This window comes from Amblyomma mixtum, chromosome 1, assembly GCF_055824585.1.
Source record: "Amblyomma mixtum isolate Tamu chromosome 1, ASM5582458v1, whole genome shotgun sequence".
Taxonomy (NCBI): Eukaryota; Metazoa; Arthropoda; class Arachnida; order Ixodida; family Ixodidae; genus Amblyomma; species Amblyomma mixtum.
The window spans coordinates 244,871,631-244,888,835 of NC_143012.1; the positions used below are offsets into that span (position 1 = coordinate 244,871,631).

The window sequence follows — 17,205 nt, forward strand, 5'->3', positions numbered from 1 at the left end:
ATGAGAGAGACACCTTGGAGTCTAAGCGGTTGCGCGTTGTAACCAAAAACCTTTGCATTAATCTACTGCAAAAAAAAAAAGGTGTGGCCAGGTGGACTGGGATGCGGGTGCTATCTCTGTCTAGAGAAAAAGAAAAAATTACTTCCTGCATCCAGTCTAGTTTTCTAGCCATATTTCAGGTGCCCTGTAGTTGTTTTGTTTGCGGTGCAAGCCAATTTTCTCAACGTAGGGTGCAAGTTTTTGGAAAAGTTTTTGGAAAGATTTCAGTTGTCCCACCATGTGTATTAATGTGGAAGCATTATATGCTTCTTCAACGTTCACCGACATCGCATAGAATTTATCCTCCATCTAAATTCAACCACTGCGGCTGGGATCGAACCTGCCGTCTTTCGGGTCAGCAGCCGAGCGCCATAACCACTCAGCCACCACAGCAGCTTCGACAGAAACTAATGAGCCAAAGCTAGAAAGCAAAACAAAATTAAGTTAAGCTATACTGTTAAGTTAAGCCATGGATCTTTACTCCATACGAAATAGGTAAAATAACCAGCAATCTAAAGCATACCACATAAAAGCTTCCAATGCACTACATCAACTGCAGATAACTAACTTTCACATTTTTCTGTTTCGACAGAAACAGAGTTAACTATGGGTGAACTTCAGAATTCAGCTTAACTTCATTTAGTTTGTTTCTAGATTTGGCTCATTTGGAAAATCTCATATCCTACCTAGATGTATCCTTTTGCTGCATACAACACTTTGCTATCTACAGCAGTTAACTGCTCTCTTCCCATACTGGTGAACACTAATTTTCTTCTTCGCCGCCGCGGTGGTTCAGTGGTTATGGTGCTCGGCTGCTGACCCGAAAGACGCGGGTTCGATCCCGGCCGCGGCGGTCGAATTTGTTTGAAGGAGAAATTCTAGAGGCCCGTGTTCTGTGCGATGTCAGTGCACGTTAAAGAACCCCAGGTGGTCGAAATTTCCGGAGCCCTCCACTACGGCGTCTCTCATAGCCTTAGTCGCTTTGGGACTAATTTTCTTCATATTAATTTTAAAGCCCATCATTAAAGCCAGTCCCACAGTCTGATGCAACTCATGCATGAAGCAGCTTAGGCCCCCCTTCCAATCAATGGCGCCGGCCAGTTCTCATCACCCTGCAACGTGACAGTGCAGAGTGGCAGATGAAAGGGGAGAGTCTCCTCCCTACACTGTCAGGCTAGCAGGGTGATGAGAATCAGCCAATGCCATTGGCTGCAAGGGGGTCCCTTGTTAGGAAAAAGTCGCTTCGTTCTTGAAGTGTATCCGACTATAGCTACAGAGTGGCATGTGTACCTGAAAAGTGCTTGAGAACTGAAATCCACTGACAAACCTCACAGTTTCATTATTAGCAAGGCACACAAGGCAAAGATTTCGACCAGTCTTTCTAGACCAGAATGAAATAAGTGACCCCAACACACTTCCACTGCACTCAAATATCTGACTGTTACAATTGACTCTGTTGACACAGGTCATTCAGTCGTTATAAAGGTGTAGCATCGAATAAGTGCCATTCTTTGGGTGAAGGTAATGGTAAACATTTCTTGACGCCAAGTTACAACTTAATTTTAGAAGTGCCTCTGCAGCATGCAAGGCATGTGCTCAAAAAATGAACCTGCATGTTTCTTTCATGTGTATTACGCTTCCCATGGAATTTCGCGGATTCTTCATTCTGCACCTGCAAAATTTAGAATTTTCCACTGCAGAAAGTTAGGGGCCTGATTGATGAGTAACCATCACGGAGCTGAACCAGAGTACACATTAGGATACTCCAAATGCATAAACATGGAGCAAATCAGTGCTCATCGGAGTGTCTTATCTGGCAAAAAAGGCCACCCATTCGGTGGTTTTAATTACGAATGGGTTACCATATTAGCGTCTCAAGCAGAGTGGTGCTAGTATGCTGGCACAAGTGGCTACAGTTTATAATGCAAACATTATTAAAAACCAACCCTAGCTAGTGTATCGAACTAAATTTCTATAATCATGAAATGACAAGGTGGAATAGTGTTTACCCTTTGCATGTCTTGGCAATGCAAAGCAAAAAAGACAACAGGACACCAGAATATCATACCACGGTTTACATCTCCAATATCCTTCAAACAACAGAAGAACATTACAGGAACCAATGGCATAGAAGAGAAGCACACTCCAACTCTCGCGACAGTCGAGTGCATAGTCAAGATACAAAAGCTTGCTGCAGCAAAAACTGAAGAAGCCCCGTTTGTAGAAAAAAGCGTTCTTTACGGAAGTGTCTATGGTCTCTAAATATATCTCCTGAAACAAGCCAGATAAAAACCTATCACACAGCTTGAGCATTTGCTGGAATGCATTGATAGAGAATTATTTTTGTTTCCTGCTCAGGCCAGCATCACTCAGCTCAGCTGATCACAAAAATCTTTTTCCATGGGTTCAAGATGGGCCCAGACAAACATGTGCAGTCTGTTGAGTCTGAACCAGAAGCAGTTGCTGAGGAGAACACTTCACCACCAACCTTGTAGTACCTGCGCAACAAGCTTCTCTGAAAATGCAAATCCAAAATTTGCCAGAAAATCCTAATGAACATCAAAGACGGCGCATTTGCAGCAGCAAGCCAAGCCAACATCACAAACAAAAAAATTAAATCTTTGTACATTTGAACTGTTGCATCACAACGTACTCCAGTCAATTCCACAGCCTGTGCAATTCAATGTCCAGCTGAGTCACAGAACACTCAGAGAGCTTAAGAGAAACAAATTGCTTCTCAACAATCTGCTTGCACCCGAGGACTAGGCAATACAAAAATGCAAGCTGCTCTCACAGCTGCAATAAAAAGACAAAACCCTGCATTCATCAGATGAAGAAAACATGTTCTCACAAATATGGGATCCTGCAAGTGTTCTGTTCCATGGTGAAGACTGCACACACAGTGTATAGCACCCTGCAAGCAGGTCGATGAATTTTGTCCTCTTCTAATGAGTGCACAGATCTTGCGCGGCAGTTTATTCAGTGGCGGCTGAGGCGTATAACTTCTGGTAGACGTTCTGACGGTGTTCTGCAGAGAACACTGGTGCCAGGACACAGTACACAGAAGCAATGCGCGACTGGAAGCGACGGCGGTCACGAGCTATTTGCTCCCAAGGTCCCTTGCGGTCTAAGTCGTCGGCACTGTGGACTTGCACAAGCCCCTTGCCCAAGCGAAAGTTGACCTACAGTGAAAAAGATGAAAGTTTGTGAAAACACTGTAGCAGTCAAAAACAAACAAAAAAAGAAGCACACATACTGCGGCCTCTGTCCTTAATAAGGAAATATGCCAAGCAGAGCCACCATCACACTAAAAGAGAGCTTTCACATTAGCTCCAAGATCATGGGCAGCAAAACTGACTTATGGAATGCCAAGGTGCCAAAGCTACAAAATTTTTAAAAATAGTAAAGTGCAAAGGTCACGCCATTGTGGGAGACACCTAACTAACTAATCATCTCTCCTAGATAGACTTTCTGCAAATGTACTTGTTGCTTCCGTGTTTTGCAGTAATGATTTTTTGAACATGCAACAGGTGCAACAGAGGCGATAGTACTTTCTTCACCATTGCAATGGCTTATGATGTAGAATGCACTGATGTACTGTGTAAACAACTCGATTTGCCAAGCTTTTGCACCAAATGATGGTGTATGCAGTCAGCTTACCTGCACACTAGGGCACACAATACAAAAGCTGTTTCACATTTAGGCAAACTTGACAGCTTCCCAACAAGAAGCAGCTTTAAGGTCACTGGCCACTAGTTAAGCTAGCCTACTAAATCCAGCATGACTGCAATAATATCATGCAAGATACAATGTCCCACAACTTGCCACTTCAGTGATTTTTTTTTCTATGTCTACATTTTGATAAAGGTTAATTTTTAAATGTAGCTAAATTATAAAGCTTACTCTAAACAAAGCACAGTTGAAATAAAAATTGTCTTTTTAACCTTCTTGACAGCCTTCATAAAAATGTCAACATTTGCTGCCAACAGCCAGATAGTCTAACTAGGGTTTTCCCACAGCAAGCTTTCAGATAGCCCTTGGTCACACAAGGACGGCCTCTCAGAATAATGCGAGCAGACTGGACAGATCGACACCCCCTACCATACTTCTCCCTCCTGTTTAAAATTTTTAACAAGTGCAGTTTTGACAGTCAAAAGGAAGGCTGTGTTAAGGCACACACACACACATGCATGAAGGTGCATTACATCATGGCACCAAAGTGCTTAGTCACTTCACATTGCATAAGCACACCATGACCTATAACTGGTATCGCATGGTATGTGGGGTTGAACGTTCCTGAATTGATCATGGGCTGAGAAGCACCCTTACAGCACGATCTCAAACATTTTCCACTGTTATTTCTCAGAAGCTCATAAAATGCAGCACTGGTGAAGCTGCTGCAACATGCATAAATGCTGCCACCTTTGCCCAACCACCAAACCACTGACCACTCAAACTTCGTGAATGTACTGCCAGTGCACTAAACTGCGTTTATCTCAGCTTCACTGAAAGCAGTAAGCGATAATTACAGCGACTGTGTGCACTGTTACCGCTTATTCCAAGGGGTGCACCAACGACCGCGCTTCAGAACTAGAAAAGAAAAGGGAACAGCTGTTACATCCGCCACATAACGTCGTCGTGGCAACAGATGCCGCTATCTCAATAGCAATAAAACAACTGCCTCAAGGTGGCATATGTAAAGCCGGCGGGGACGACCCATCAGATTAGGGCAAAGAAAAAAAAAAGCAACACCCCTTTCCCTCGCCCAAGCTTAAACGCGCGCCGTATTAAGATGGCCTTAGGGCTTCTGTGGCCAGGCTTCCCTTGACCGCGCCTTCGCTTGCCACAATGGTGCATGGCGTGCTTAGTGCAGCCGCGCGACTACCGCTTGCTTATCGGGCAAATCACCTTTGCTGCTCGCGGCGGCTTGCCGACGTCCTCGTGGTACATTCGGTTCCACTTCTTGTTGGCGTCTCGCACGAGCGGCGAAACGGGCGGGCGCCCGTCCACTTGATCGCCGTTGCGTCGCCGGGCAGTGGGGCGCGAGTCGGCCAGAACCGACACGGAAAGAACACTGCTCAGCAGGGGCATCATTAGGAGGTCGAGGGGAATGTCGGCAGTCCCTCCACTATCACCATCGTCGTCCCAATCACTGTCGGTATCGCTCAGGTCCTCATTCCCACCCAAAATGAACGCAATGGCCGAGTTTACGCAGGGCGGTGAAGAGGCCGTCGCAGACTTCCCTTCGGCCTGCACTTCCTTTGAGTCTTTTTTCAGTGGGCATGCCGAAGTTGGCTCGACGTGGAAAATAAACTCCTTTGTGGGAGAACGCGAGATGCAAATGCCAGCAGCAGCTGGCGGGACGGTCGTCGCCGACTTGGAAGCGTCGGCAGCCGGCGCCGGACGCAGGGGAATGTCGGCAGTCCCTCCACTATCACCATCGTCGTCCCAATCACTGTCGGTATCGCTCAGGTCCTCATTCCCACCCAAAATGAACGCAATGGCCGAGTTTACGCAGGGCGGTGAAGAGGCCGTCGCTGACTTCCCTTCGGCCTGCACTTTCTTTGCGTCTTTTTTCAGTGGGGATGCCGAAGTTGCCTCGACGTGGAAAGTAAATTCCTTTGTGGGAGAACGCGAGATGCAAATGCCAGCAGCAGCTGGCGGGACGGTCTTCGCCGATTTGGAATCGTCGGCAGCCGGCGCCGGACGCAGCGGCTTGGTGCGCCGCCGCCGCCGACGCCGCTGTTGACGGTCCTTCGGTTTTGGAGGCATCTCGGCGGTGTCAGCTACGCTGTCTGGGCTGGAAGCGACCCGAAGTTCTTCACGTGGCTTGTCAATACACATTTTTCCACGGTCGACGGCAGAACGCTTTCTAAGGCTACAATCTTGCCGTGTTCTAGACATCAAGCCTTCGTCGCCGCTCCCGCGGGTTACAATGGGACAGCTGTAGGCACACTTGAGCGTTTGCAGAAGGCCGTTCTTCGCAGCACTGTTCGTAGCGACCCGGTCACACGTGCGACTGTCCTCCTTTTGGCATGTCTGGCTCATAGCATCGGATGACAGCACGTGATGAGTCAGCTGCGTCACTCGAATTTTAGCTGCCGCAGTGCGTCCGCCCTTTAAAGAGGCTGCGCCAACATCAATTCGCCATGAGGAACAGCGCCATGGTTCCGACACATGGACCGCCGCTTGGACCAAGGTTCGAACTGCACGGGCCTAGCGACGGAACAAGGACAAGGCTTACCGCAGGCGGTTTCACCCTCGATTCGACAACCAGTGCAAATACCACGTCCGGCAATAACCATACCACGCTCACCACTAACAACAATGTAGGAGTCACCGTTGATCGCTTGGAAAACACACGGCAAAACCACTTCTCCACAGCAGACCATTTCTCTCGATGTTGCACAGCTGAAGACGAAGACGAAAATGGCTGCTGCTGCTGTCTTTACGTCATATCCCTCCACTGCATGCCACGACGTCACGAAGAGAAGAGAGGGAGCTTCCGGTGGAGAGTGCAACGAGCCTTCTATCCCCGTGGCAACGACCAATGGCAACAATAATAAAATACTGCGGGCTCCGCGTGTTGGCTCCGCTCCCAACTGAGCGAGGAGGTTGAAACAGCTTTATCAATAAAGATAAAGGAATGGGAAGAGGATGCCAGGCTATCAGGCACTCATTCCGCCAGCCTGATTTGAGCTGTTCTTCGAAAAGTGCCTTCACTGTTGTAGTTGCTTTCACCCTTCCTATCTAGGAAAAACCATGGGCAAACTAGGCAAACTCTGCGCAAGCAGCGAGAGAAAAAATCCATCGCTGCTCCGACAAAAAAAAAAAAAATTTCGCGCCAATACTGTTGCTGAAGATCTTAACAATCTTAACACCAGCCAAAAGTTGAGATGTCAAGCATTCTTTGCAAGAGAGACATGCTGCAGCAGCTGCCCATAGTTCAGATAGCAGCTGGACGAAATGCACATTGTTGCGCGAGTGTGGTTGCATCATCCGGCATTTGAGCGAATGGGGACTGACCGAAATTTAAGGGAAACGTTTGGTGGGCAGATAGCTAGTGATAAACATCCACGATAAAAATAATGTGAAAGTTCAGGATTTCGGAGAAGAAAAAAAAAGCAAAGCCCATGTGGAGGTGCCGGGGTTCGAACCCGGGGCCTTTCACATGCGAAGCGAACGCTCTACCACTGAGCTACACCCCCAGGACGCGGTTAGTACCGAGAAATATAGTATCAATAATACCTTTCAGGGATTTCTCTGTTGCAGGCATGCGTAAAGGTGTGTGCGTAACTGTTAAAAGTTCATTTCATGGTGCAACCGTCGAGTGTGTTACGTTTTCCACTGTAAACTATACGACCAAGAACCATTTAGGACCATGTTATCCGTGCTCAACATAACAAGCTTCTTGTAAAGGCTCTTGCGTGCGAGATTAGTTGAAAGAAAGTTCCAAGGTCAACGTTCCATGGACAACCTGCGGTTGATGAAGGTGTCCGTCATAACACAGGTGAATACGTAAAACGTTTCGCTGAAGCTTCACCACTGGGCACCTTACGTTCAAGCCGCCAACTCCCGTCAAGACTTGTTGAACGTCATGCGTGCTGGAACCTTCCCGAGAGAAACCTTTCGCTCTGAACTTCGAGTTCTACTGCAAGCAGCCGCAAACCGCAAAGTACCACCGAACGCCTTGAACAAGTGTATCGAAGAAGTGTTTTTTAGACAGAAGCGGCCACCAGCATGCGCGAAAAGTGCGGCAACAAGTGTGTGCGCGCGGGCTACAAACCTCCTGATGTGGTGCTCACTTGCTGTTATAACACTCAGGGTGATCCTCCAGATCTGTTTTGGAGGCATGACTTTGGACAGATTGTACGACAAATACACGTACCCTGGGCTTCGAACTGCACGGTTACTCGCCTTGCCCTTGCTAAACTGGTTCCCGTCGTTAGCGCGTGAGTTGGTTTCACGCCGTGATTTGATTACTTTTTGACACACTGTGCGTTAAGTTTGCGACCGGCTGTGTTTTCTTTCAGATTACCACGATAGGAGATGCCTGATTTCTAACCCATTTTTTAGCCCCATGAACGAATCGGAATGTTGGCCATGCGAAAACCTGAAGGCAGTTGTCGACTTGACCGGTCATTCTCTAACTGCCATGAACTACGTTTGGAGCCTTATGCCCTTCGTTGTGAAGGTTTGTGTCGCTGCTTGCTGTTTGCGTTGGGCACGAGCCGCCTTGGCTCCGCCAATCTTTCAAACTAGCTTACAAGAAATCTTTTCTGCTCAGGATGCACTGAAGCATAACGTCAGTGGTGAGCATCTGTATCACTTCTTGAAGACACACCAGGAACTTACAGAAGATACAGCAGCAAAGTTCCACTCAACTCTACATGGTGTGCACAAACCACATCATTTATTGGACTGGCAGAAGTGGCAACAAGTAGATGATCACACTTTCCACATAACGTGGTAAGCTCTGCGTCACAAGCTGCGACATCATGTGGCGCTGTTATGTTTTCCTCCCGCTGTTTGTTGGTGTGGATGCATGCACAATTTCGCATTGTTCAAAACCATGCACTGACACGAATGCTTTGACTTTACCAAAGGATATTACCAAATGAGAAGGAAGCATTTATTGTCTGTTGATGCTGTACTTACATACATTGCTAAAAGCGATGCAACACCTTTGCCAACTTTCCAGAGAGCCTCTGCGTCATTTACCACATCTAACAGGAAGCCATTCAACATTTTGCAAACTCATTTCATTTAAACTATCCTATAACTATCCACCGTAAACTTTTTATCCTTTTTTTTGCTCCTGGGAGTAAGTGGTCAGAGAAGCCTGCCTCAAGCCAGCCTTTCCCATTTTACTTGTGTGTAGATTCTCTTTTACTTTTAGTACTTTCATCAGGTTTGGACAACAGATTCAAATATCTGGCTGAGGCATTAAATTTGTCTAGTTGGCGCATATTTTCAATCATGTTTTGGTTGCATGAAAACCTGGCCTCTTAATAAGTCCGTGTAGCTAATTTAGACAATACCTCCTAATCGAAGTGTTAAAACTATACAACATAACTTTTACTATAAAATGTCTTGCACATTACGGGTTGAAGCAGCCTAGGAGCAAAACCTGAGTGGCTCTACTTTTGCACAAGCATTGCTTCTACAGCCTAGCAGCTGTGACATGGCATTGCTTTGTTTACAGGGAAATGCATTTCGCATGAGCACTTTACGCAAGTTTGCTGACTGTGCTGTCATGTTGTAGAGGAACATGAATGCATTAAACAAACAGAACACGAAGAAAAATTTTGCTGGTTGGTGCTTAAAGTAGCAACATGATTAGTTCTCACTCACGAAGAGTCTTGTTGCATCCAAGTGCACATCCTCATTCAAAAGTCTCCAGGCCACCTAGTTTGCTTGTGAACCATAAAGCAGAGCTCCTCCGGCACCCCTCAACACCAAAAGGTATTGAAAAGTGAGGGCAAGAGTTTTCCACAGTTTATAAAATTTAAAGCTTCAGCGATTTCATAAGTGCTCCACTGCTCAGCTGAAAAGCAAACCATCTGTTCTGAAGACATTTGACTGAAGCTGTGTGCATGGTGCTTAACCTCGATGAACCCTAATCTTTCTTTTCTCTATTCCTATCATCTTGTCCATGCTTTATTTAGTAACGGTTTTGCACCTGTTAAAATGGTCTATGTAGACCTCTACATTTTGGGGTTGCATGTTTCACTATTTGGCTTGACACCAGTTTTTTTTTTTTTCCCCAGTGTGGGTGCAGTCGCACAGAATATGACTTGCAATACGTCTGCAGTGGCATATTAGTGCAGTTTCTGCCTTATTAGCAGTTCACTGTGGAATGATATGCTCAACAGAAAGCAGTACCCTTTCAGTGCGCAACTAAATGCATAACTTTTCAGCATTACCGGGGATATTTGATTTGCGAAGGAAGGTCGGATCAGCTTGTGCATGTCGCAAGTCGTACTGAGCACAACTTTACATATGTTCCCATCTTCTTTGGATTTTCAGTTACATGTAATGAAACTAAGCGTTAATGCTGAACCTTTCTTTCGTCTTAGGATTCAGGATTAGAGTTATGTTTTGCAGAGAGTCAGGTACGCAAATTAAATTACGAAATTTGAAGGGATAGGGTTGCTGCAGCTGGTACAGGATAGGGATGACTGGAAATAACCGGACAATACAAGAGTCCTTTAATTGTTCAGGCTGATGATGATGATGATTACAGCATAACATTGCATCTTCACATGTCTTGCAGGCAACTGGCATCACCTCCAGCCGCACGAATTCTCAGAAAAGTTTTCCACCGGCCGTACTTTGTGCAGAACATCTCTGAGGTGTCCTTGCAGAGGTTCCTGTTGTTTGATGGCCCCCACGCTCCTAGTTATTACCTGGTGAGATGCCGAGCCTCGGTGAGATAAATTTGCATGTACGTGAAATATCACTGCAAGTTAATGGGAACAAGAGAGAGCCAGACAACACGTTATGAAGTGATCAGCCCAAGTTCACACCCTGTTGAACTGTGCTTGATTCATTCACTTTGTGCTGTGATATCTTTTGAAAACGTGGAGATCTGTTGCTGTTGAAAGGCTCTTTCAAGATGACTTTGCAGTTGACTGCCCAGGCCTGGTAACATTTGTAAATGCAAATAATAAAAGCTGTGACATTTTAAGGGAGGCATATTTTTGTGGGTGAAAAAAGAGCAGGCTCATAAGTGGATAATTTATTGTCTTATTTGCTTAGAGTACAGAATGCAGCATAATTATGGTTCTGAATGAAGATATGCACTGGGCTTGCAGTGACAAAGAACAAAAGAATGCTTGTCAGCCTTTTATGTGTCTTATTTGTCTTTGTGCCATGCATAACTTCAAGCATATACAGAATAGATCCTCAGCAGGGATCCTTAGAGAGTTTTTCTAGGTGAGACTGCACATAACTGTACTCACAGTAGTGTGTGTGCTTGCATTTTGCAGCTACCACTTCTAGACCTCTGTATGGCATGAAAACAGCTGTGTTGTCTCACTTGGCAGTATTTATTGAGATCGGTTGAAGTTAGTTGACTTACTGTGCTAGTTGCTGTTGGAGCTATTGTATCCTCCTCTGCACCTTTCTCACGGGCGTGCACACAGAGCATAGCTGTGGCACTATAAAAAGCTGTCATTCTTGTGCATCGATGGTTGTCAAACAGAACCACAGTGAACAGTAAAAAAGCTAACCTACAGTGTTTGTCTTTAAACATCCAGTCTCGCATCCTCACACATCTGTGTCACCTTCTTTTATCAGAACTTTGCTTGTCAGGGCTGAATCCTCTCAGTGTGATGCCTTCTAATCTCATTGTCGACAAAGGCAAGCCAATGGGTTCTCTTATCTCTGCCCCTATTTTTGGTGAAAGCAGATAGTGCTAAACAAAAACAGAACATGATAGTTTCCTGCACTCACGTCAGGGTCAAAAGGATTTCTGTGTTATCTTTCAGCTGCCGTATGTTGTTTTTTTTTTTTCCTTGCATACTAGTAGAATGATGCAAGAGGCACAAGTTATTGCTTTTTGTCTGCTCTGGGAAATGGATGCCAGGAAGTTGATACAAGGCATTCTTTGCAGCCCGAGACAGACTTCTCAAGTTCCTGGCTAGTGCAAGTGGAAGGAAGCCGACTTGTGGTGCTTGAACCATCGGAGCTTTGTGTCCACCACTGCCGCCTGGTGTCAGTACTTCTGAAGCCCAGCGACGTCCGTAAGTGCTCAAAAGAGACAGTCACCAGCTCGGTTGCATAATGGAAGTGTATTTTGCTTCTTGGTTGCACAGCAGTAAAGGCAGTAACTTGGAGTCAGTAATGCTAAGGAATGAATGCATGGAGAGGCCGTAGCAGTGCCGCGTTCGGCACTGGCACCACCAGTAAAGATGAGGATTGCGCGAGCGCACGTAGGGAACATTAGACCGTCACCTTGGCCGGACACAGCTGCCGCTGCTCCTTCAACTGCCACATTGGTGGTCCTGCAATAAATGCGGTTGTAGACACTTAATCAGCAACCTCTACATCTTTCGTGAAACAGCCCGGCCTGGAGTCAGTGATAGCAAGGACCTTTGCATTTAGGGATCGGTATGTGCATGCGGGGTCATTGGGGCCGGTCGTTCTTTCTCAGCACCTCGCCGCTGCCGTCTTCAATGGACCCCCCCCCCCCCCCCTTCGCGACGGGACGGGACGGAGGGGTGCGCTCGAAGCGAAGAATGACATTTCTTAGAACGATGCGCGCGCGCGCAGACGCCGGGCTGTTCGGGCGTCCATCGCCCTTTGGGGCTGATTCGCGTCCGCTAGGCAAAAGAGCGGTGGCAGCTTGGGACTGAAGAGCCGCCATACGACGACACCCCCCCTTTTCTTAATCCCCTCGTCTTAACGGACACCAGCCGAGGCGCAGACTCGCGACGAACGTCTCGTTCGAAAAGTCTGCAGGATTCCTGAGAGGATTAAGCACTACCGGACGGAACAGCGTCAGGGCGCCGTTGACGGGGAAGGGGGGGGGAGGGGGGGGGGGGGGGAGCAATAGAGATGAGGAGTCGCCTTGGAACGCAGGTCCAAGCTCGCAGTGGCAGTACAGCGGTAACTGCCCGCTTGAGCCCGATAATCCCCAATTCCGAGACGACGCCAAGGTCGGGGGGTCATTGGGGAAACCGACGCCACGTGCTCGCACGAGTGTGTTTTGTGTTTGTGTTTACTTTTATTTTGGAGGGATAGAATGTTCTACCCCGCACATGCTGGCACTGGCTGGCACGACTGTGCGTTTGTGTTTGTTTTTATTTTGCAATGGAGAGGGTGTTTTACCTTATGGAAGCTGGAGGGCTGGCCATGCCCTTGAAAAGCCAATCGTGTTAACTGTGCAACATGATTGGAAGCTGCCAAATGTGGGCCGGGCCTTTAGGGCTTTAAAACTGGGCCCCGGAGCTGGAAAAAGGGTTCTGAGCTAAGGTCAGGTGCTATGCATCTTCGGCTATGCCGAGTAGGGGCCTCCCCTAGTGTTAGCCAGTTCCGCCTTTTTGTTGTTTGTCCTTTTGCTGCTTAATATGTCTCCAGTGCCTTAACTTGTACATGCTGTAAATATCTGTACATAAACTTCAAGTATTCCCTTGATCCCTGCATTATAACTCATCGCAAGACCATCTCTGACGGGGCACCCCTGGTGCGAAGAAAAGCTTCAGTTTTCAAGTTAAACAAACCGTCTCTGGCGGGGCACCTCTGGTGCGAGGAAGGAAGATAAAGAACCTGTGAAATTTACTGCATTCTTCAATTATTAGTGACCCTCATATTTGTTTATGCAGTAAGTGTTGTGTCTGCACCCTGCATTGTGATGAATGCTTACAAAGAAAACCAGGAAGGGTTAGTCCAGTTAGTTTGATGAGCCATTTAAGTTCAGCTTGGTGAAAGCAGTGGCAGCACAAAACTGAGAGATGCCTGGATGCAAATCATAAATCATCTAAGAACCTAAACTGACACAGTATCATTAACCCATCAAGGCAGTCTCAGTACATTAAAGGTTGTCATTTAGAACACTTGCAAAGTGGTATCAGTAAAACTGATCATATTTTTTTTTGTTTAAATGTTCCCCCTTATTCAGAGAAAAAAACAAAATCAAATGGAACATTTAAAAGCAGCATGCTTGTTGTGTGCAAAACACAAAAACAGTGCAAATCTTAATTTTTTTTTATTGCAAAAATTGACATATAAGTATGAGTATCACTACATTGTTAGGTTAGGACATGGTAAATAGAGTATGTTGAGCAGCTGCAAAAGGCATAGTTTTCTGTATGCAAGTTATTATGTCAGTGTCACTAGAGTGCAGCAGCATTTCATAGCCTCTTGAGAAACTACATTAGGTCAGCTCGTGATAAACATTCTAATTTTTTGCTGAATCATCTCCAGTTGTTTTGAAACAAATTTGGTTATTCATTGGTGGAAGTAGTTTTCGAAGTGCTTTCCAAGGAAAAACAAGTTTTTGCTCACTTCCTATAGTTCCAGCTTGAAGACTGACTTACGTGAAGAAATGCTTTGAGAAAATAAAATGCGTGAAAAAAAAAATTACCTTCATTGAAACTGCCTGCAAACTAAAAAAAAAAGCATTGACCTCTGATGTTTGTGTGTGATTTTACCTGTATTTTTCAATCTAGCATCCACTTTGCAAGACTGCTGCCTTTGTAACGTACAATAGACTCCCGTTAACACGAACTCGGCTAAGACGATTGGTTTAGTTTTGGTTTAGGTTTATTGGGGTTTAACGTCCCAAGGCGACTGAGGCTATGAGGGACGCCGTAGTGAAGGGCTCTGGAAATTTCGACCACCCGGGGTTCTTTAACGTGCACTGACATCGCACAGCACACGGGCCTCTAGAATTTCGCCTTCAAGAAATTCAGCCGCCGCGGCCGGGATCGAACCCGCGTCTTTCGGGTCAGCAGCCGAGCGCCATAACCACTGAGCCACCGCGGCGGGTTGACGATTTTCGGATAAGATGAACAAGTGAGACCATTTGGTTGGTTTCTCATGGGACTCAGTTTTAAAAAAAAGCAGCATAAGACGAACTGTTTTGTGTGTCCTTTTATTAAGACGAACTTTTGCAGTGACCGCGAACAACATGTGACCCCGCATAACGGCACTCACGGGGTATCCGCGCAGCACTAAGCAAAGAAAAAATTGAAAACTAAACATTTTGGCAGAATTGCCCGTCTAGTTAGGTTTGATAACTATTACAATAAACTATGGGAGGTCTCCAACCAGAACTTTTTAATTTGAAACCCAACATTTTGAAGTCGGCTTGGTTGTGCCTTTTATTCTTTCGTGGGTCGCTTAGCGAAGTCCCTGCATGGTAGGTTTCCCTTTGTGCGGTTGACGTTGCTTGGGGTCGTTTCAATTGGAATGGATGTCAAATGGATGTCGAATGGATGTTAAATGGATGTCAAATGGATGTCAAATACCACAGTGTGCAACCTAAAAGTGCCCGAAAGTGGCTCCCATCCCACTGCGCGTTAGGATCAAATGACACAGCTGCTCTTGACAAGCTAGACAAGTATGGTGATGCCGGAACAGCCAGCTGTCTGCCGCTGGTGGCACAGTTGCAGGTTGCGCTTGGGCTTGTTGGTAATCATGCAGTCAGATCTCTGTTTCGGCACTTGGAACTTTTCAGTAGCCAAGCAGAATGTGAGTAGAGGAAGTATCGTAGTCGATTGGTACAAGACCTAGAAGGCTACATGTCTTCATTCCCTTGGTAAAGACCACTGGAATGTTTCTTTTTGAAAGGGAACGTTTCTTCCAACTCAAAGAATTTTAAAATTAGACCTAGGAAGTGAAACATTTTTTGTTTTTCAAGGTTATGTTGTGAGTGGGCTTTTTGCCTCAAAACTGTCGAGTGTGATAAACAGGGATTAAAGATGCTAGAGTACTTGGTGTGCTCAGTACCCATGAGCCAATGAGAAATTTGTAAAACTTGAATCAGTCCAGCTGCTCTCTGTTCATCAGTTGCCATGTGTGTATTCAGCCTGTTTTCAATGCTAAGAGCAGGCTGTCATTGCTATATTACTTCCTAGTGCACTACACATTACAGCTTCAGAAAATATATTTTCTTTTTTCTATTTCCAGTGTACTTCAGCAGCACAATCTCCAAGGCAAGGTCGATACCTGTTCACTTCGAGCACTCGCCGAGTATCACGTATCTGGGTTCATTCTACTGAAGCTAGTGTTTTGCTCTGTGAAATCCAGGGCATACTGTGGTGCTAACAATTACTACTCGAACAGAGCTGTCATATTTTTCGCTGTTGATGTAAACGCAATTTTAACTGGAAAAGTTCCTTTGGAACAAGTTTTGTTATTATGCTGCGTCCTCGGACAGCTTTGCGCTCAAGTGCTAATCGACAGGATTCAGTGCGCAGCATTGTTTCTATCTAGCAGGTGGTCCTCTTAAAAGTCAGTATATGACAGGGGAATCGGCCACAGAGGTGTAACTGAGATGTAGGGGTACTGCTGGAATGAAGCATAATTATTCAAGGACTCAAGTCCATGAGTTCATATCAATGCTTAATCAGCTGCCTGTTGTGCGTTAGGCATTGCACTTTATATCAAACCAGTAATCACAGCACATAAAATATGTCTAGTTCATCCAAATATCAGTAGTACAAACATAGTTTGCTTTTCTGAGTATGTTGTCTTGTTGCTAATGAAAGTGCAGTTCTGCTCAGTAATAGATAACAATGCTAGTCACCTCTGTCTCTGCTATAGATATTGAAACAGTGCTGCTTGATAGTGCGTGTATTGTGTGAATGCAGACAGCTTTTGCCACAAGTCGAAGAATATGCCACTGTTCACCAGGTCTGTATCTGTTGGAAATAGGCTGGCCTACATTTTTGGTTAAGTTTTGTCACCTTTCTTGGGTCCGAATCCGAGCTCTACTGCAAGACTGCTTTAAGGGGCCTTTCTCAAGACCTGATGCGTTTTTTAAAGTGGCAAAGTTCAATGCTAGATGATGGCATTTGCAACTCTGTGATGCATAAACGAAACAGCTTGGCTCCTGAGGCACTGATTTAGTGAGTTCCATTAACTTTTAAATTGCCTGCAGCATTGGCATTATATAAACATTCGAAAACACAATCTTGTTGAACATGTTTGTATTTTATGGTTGCACAATTGCTTTTATGGAAGGCTCAACTCAAGTGCATCCACTGTGTTGGCTTCAGCACTTTGATGCTGACTCGTAAAACTTTGCTAGTGGCTAATGAATTGTTATATGTGCCTTTTCTGCCAAAAAAGAAGCCAAAGAACTGTGCCGTGGGTGTTGGTTGCTAACTCTGGGGCTAAGCTGCTAACGTCTGTAGCAGAACTGATTTTTAATTATATTCTTTGTATTCACATTTCCATTTGTGTTCTGTAAGCACCATTTGCCATTTTAGGCAATGTAATATGACTATCGCTTTTTTTTTTCATGCTGCTATGTTAGTAGAGCTTCTAGTGTGAATCTCATCTTTTTAAAACTAGCCTTTTACAGCGTGTTTAGAGCTAAACATACTTGTCTAGTCAGCTCATCATCCAGCCTAAACATTTTAAAACTTTTGATGCTAATAAAGGTGTCAAAATTTTTACCTTGCATACTTTTTCTTTAGCAATATAAAAAGAAAG

General features: G+C 45.5%; 2 protein-coding genes and 1 non-coding gene across 4 annotated transcripts; 1 reads left to right on the top strand and 2 right to left on the bottom strand.

Annotated features, from left to right (window-relative positions):
• Positions 1-2,099: 2,099 nt before the first annotated feature.
• LOC149371375 (uncharacterized) lies at positions 2,100-6,491 on the bottom strand. The gene is made up of 2 exons (XM_089565572.1): positions 4,948-6,491; positions 2,100-3,221 (listed from the first exon to the last, which is right to left on the bottom strand). The coding sequence occupies exons 1-2, from the start codon at positions 6,085-6,087 to the stop codon at positions 3,015-3,017; spliced, it is 1,347 nt and encodes a 448-aa protein (XP_089421698.1). The 5' UTR covers positions 6,088-6,491; the 3' UTR covers positions 2,100-3,014.
• Positions 6,492-7,175: 684 nt separating this feature from the next.
• On the bottom strand, positions 7,176-7,247 carry TRNAA-CGC (transfer RNA alanine (anticodon CGC)). Its single transcript has one exon. It is a non-coding gene; the product is annotated as a tRNA-Ala (tRNA).
• A 54-nt stretch (positions 7,248-7,301) lies between these two features.
• On the top strand, positions 7,302-17,168 carry LOC149371377 (uncharacterized). 2 transcript variants are annotated; one of them, XM_089565578.1, is made up of 6 exons: positions 7,302-7,991; positions 8,073-8,233; positions 8,327-8,508; positions 10,316-10,451; positions 11,657-11,786; positions 15,676-17,168. In XM_089565578.1, the coding sequence occupies exons 1-6, from the start codon at positions 7,637-7,639 to the stop codon at positions 15,765-15,767; spliced, it is 1,056 nt and encodes a 351-aa protein (XP_089421704.1). In that variant the 5' UTR covers positions 7,302-7,636; the 3' UTR covers positions 15,768-17,168. The 2 variants fall into 2 exon arrangements, with proteins under 2 accessions (XP_089421704.1, XP_089421713.1); XM_089565587.1 differs by having other exon boundaries at positions 7,634-7,991; positions 8,116-8,233.
• Positions 17,169-17,205: the final 37 nt, after the last annotated feature.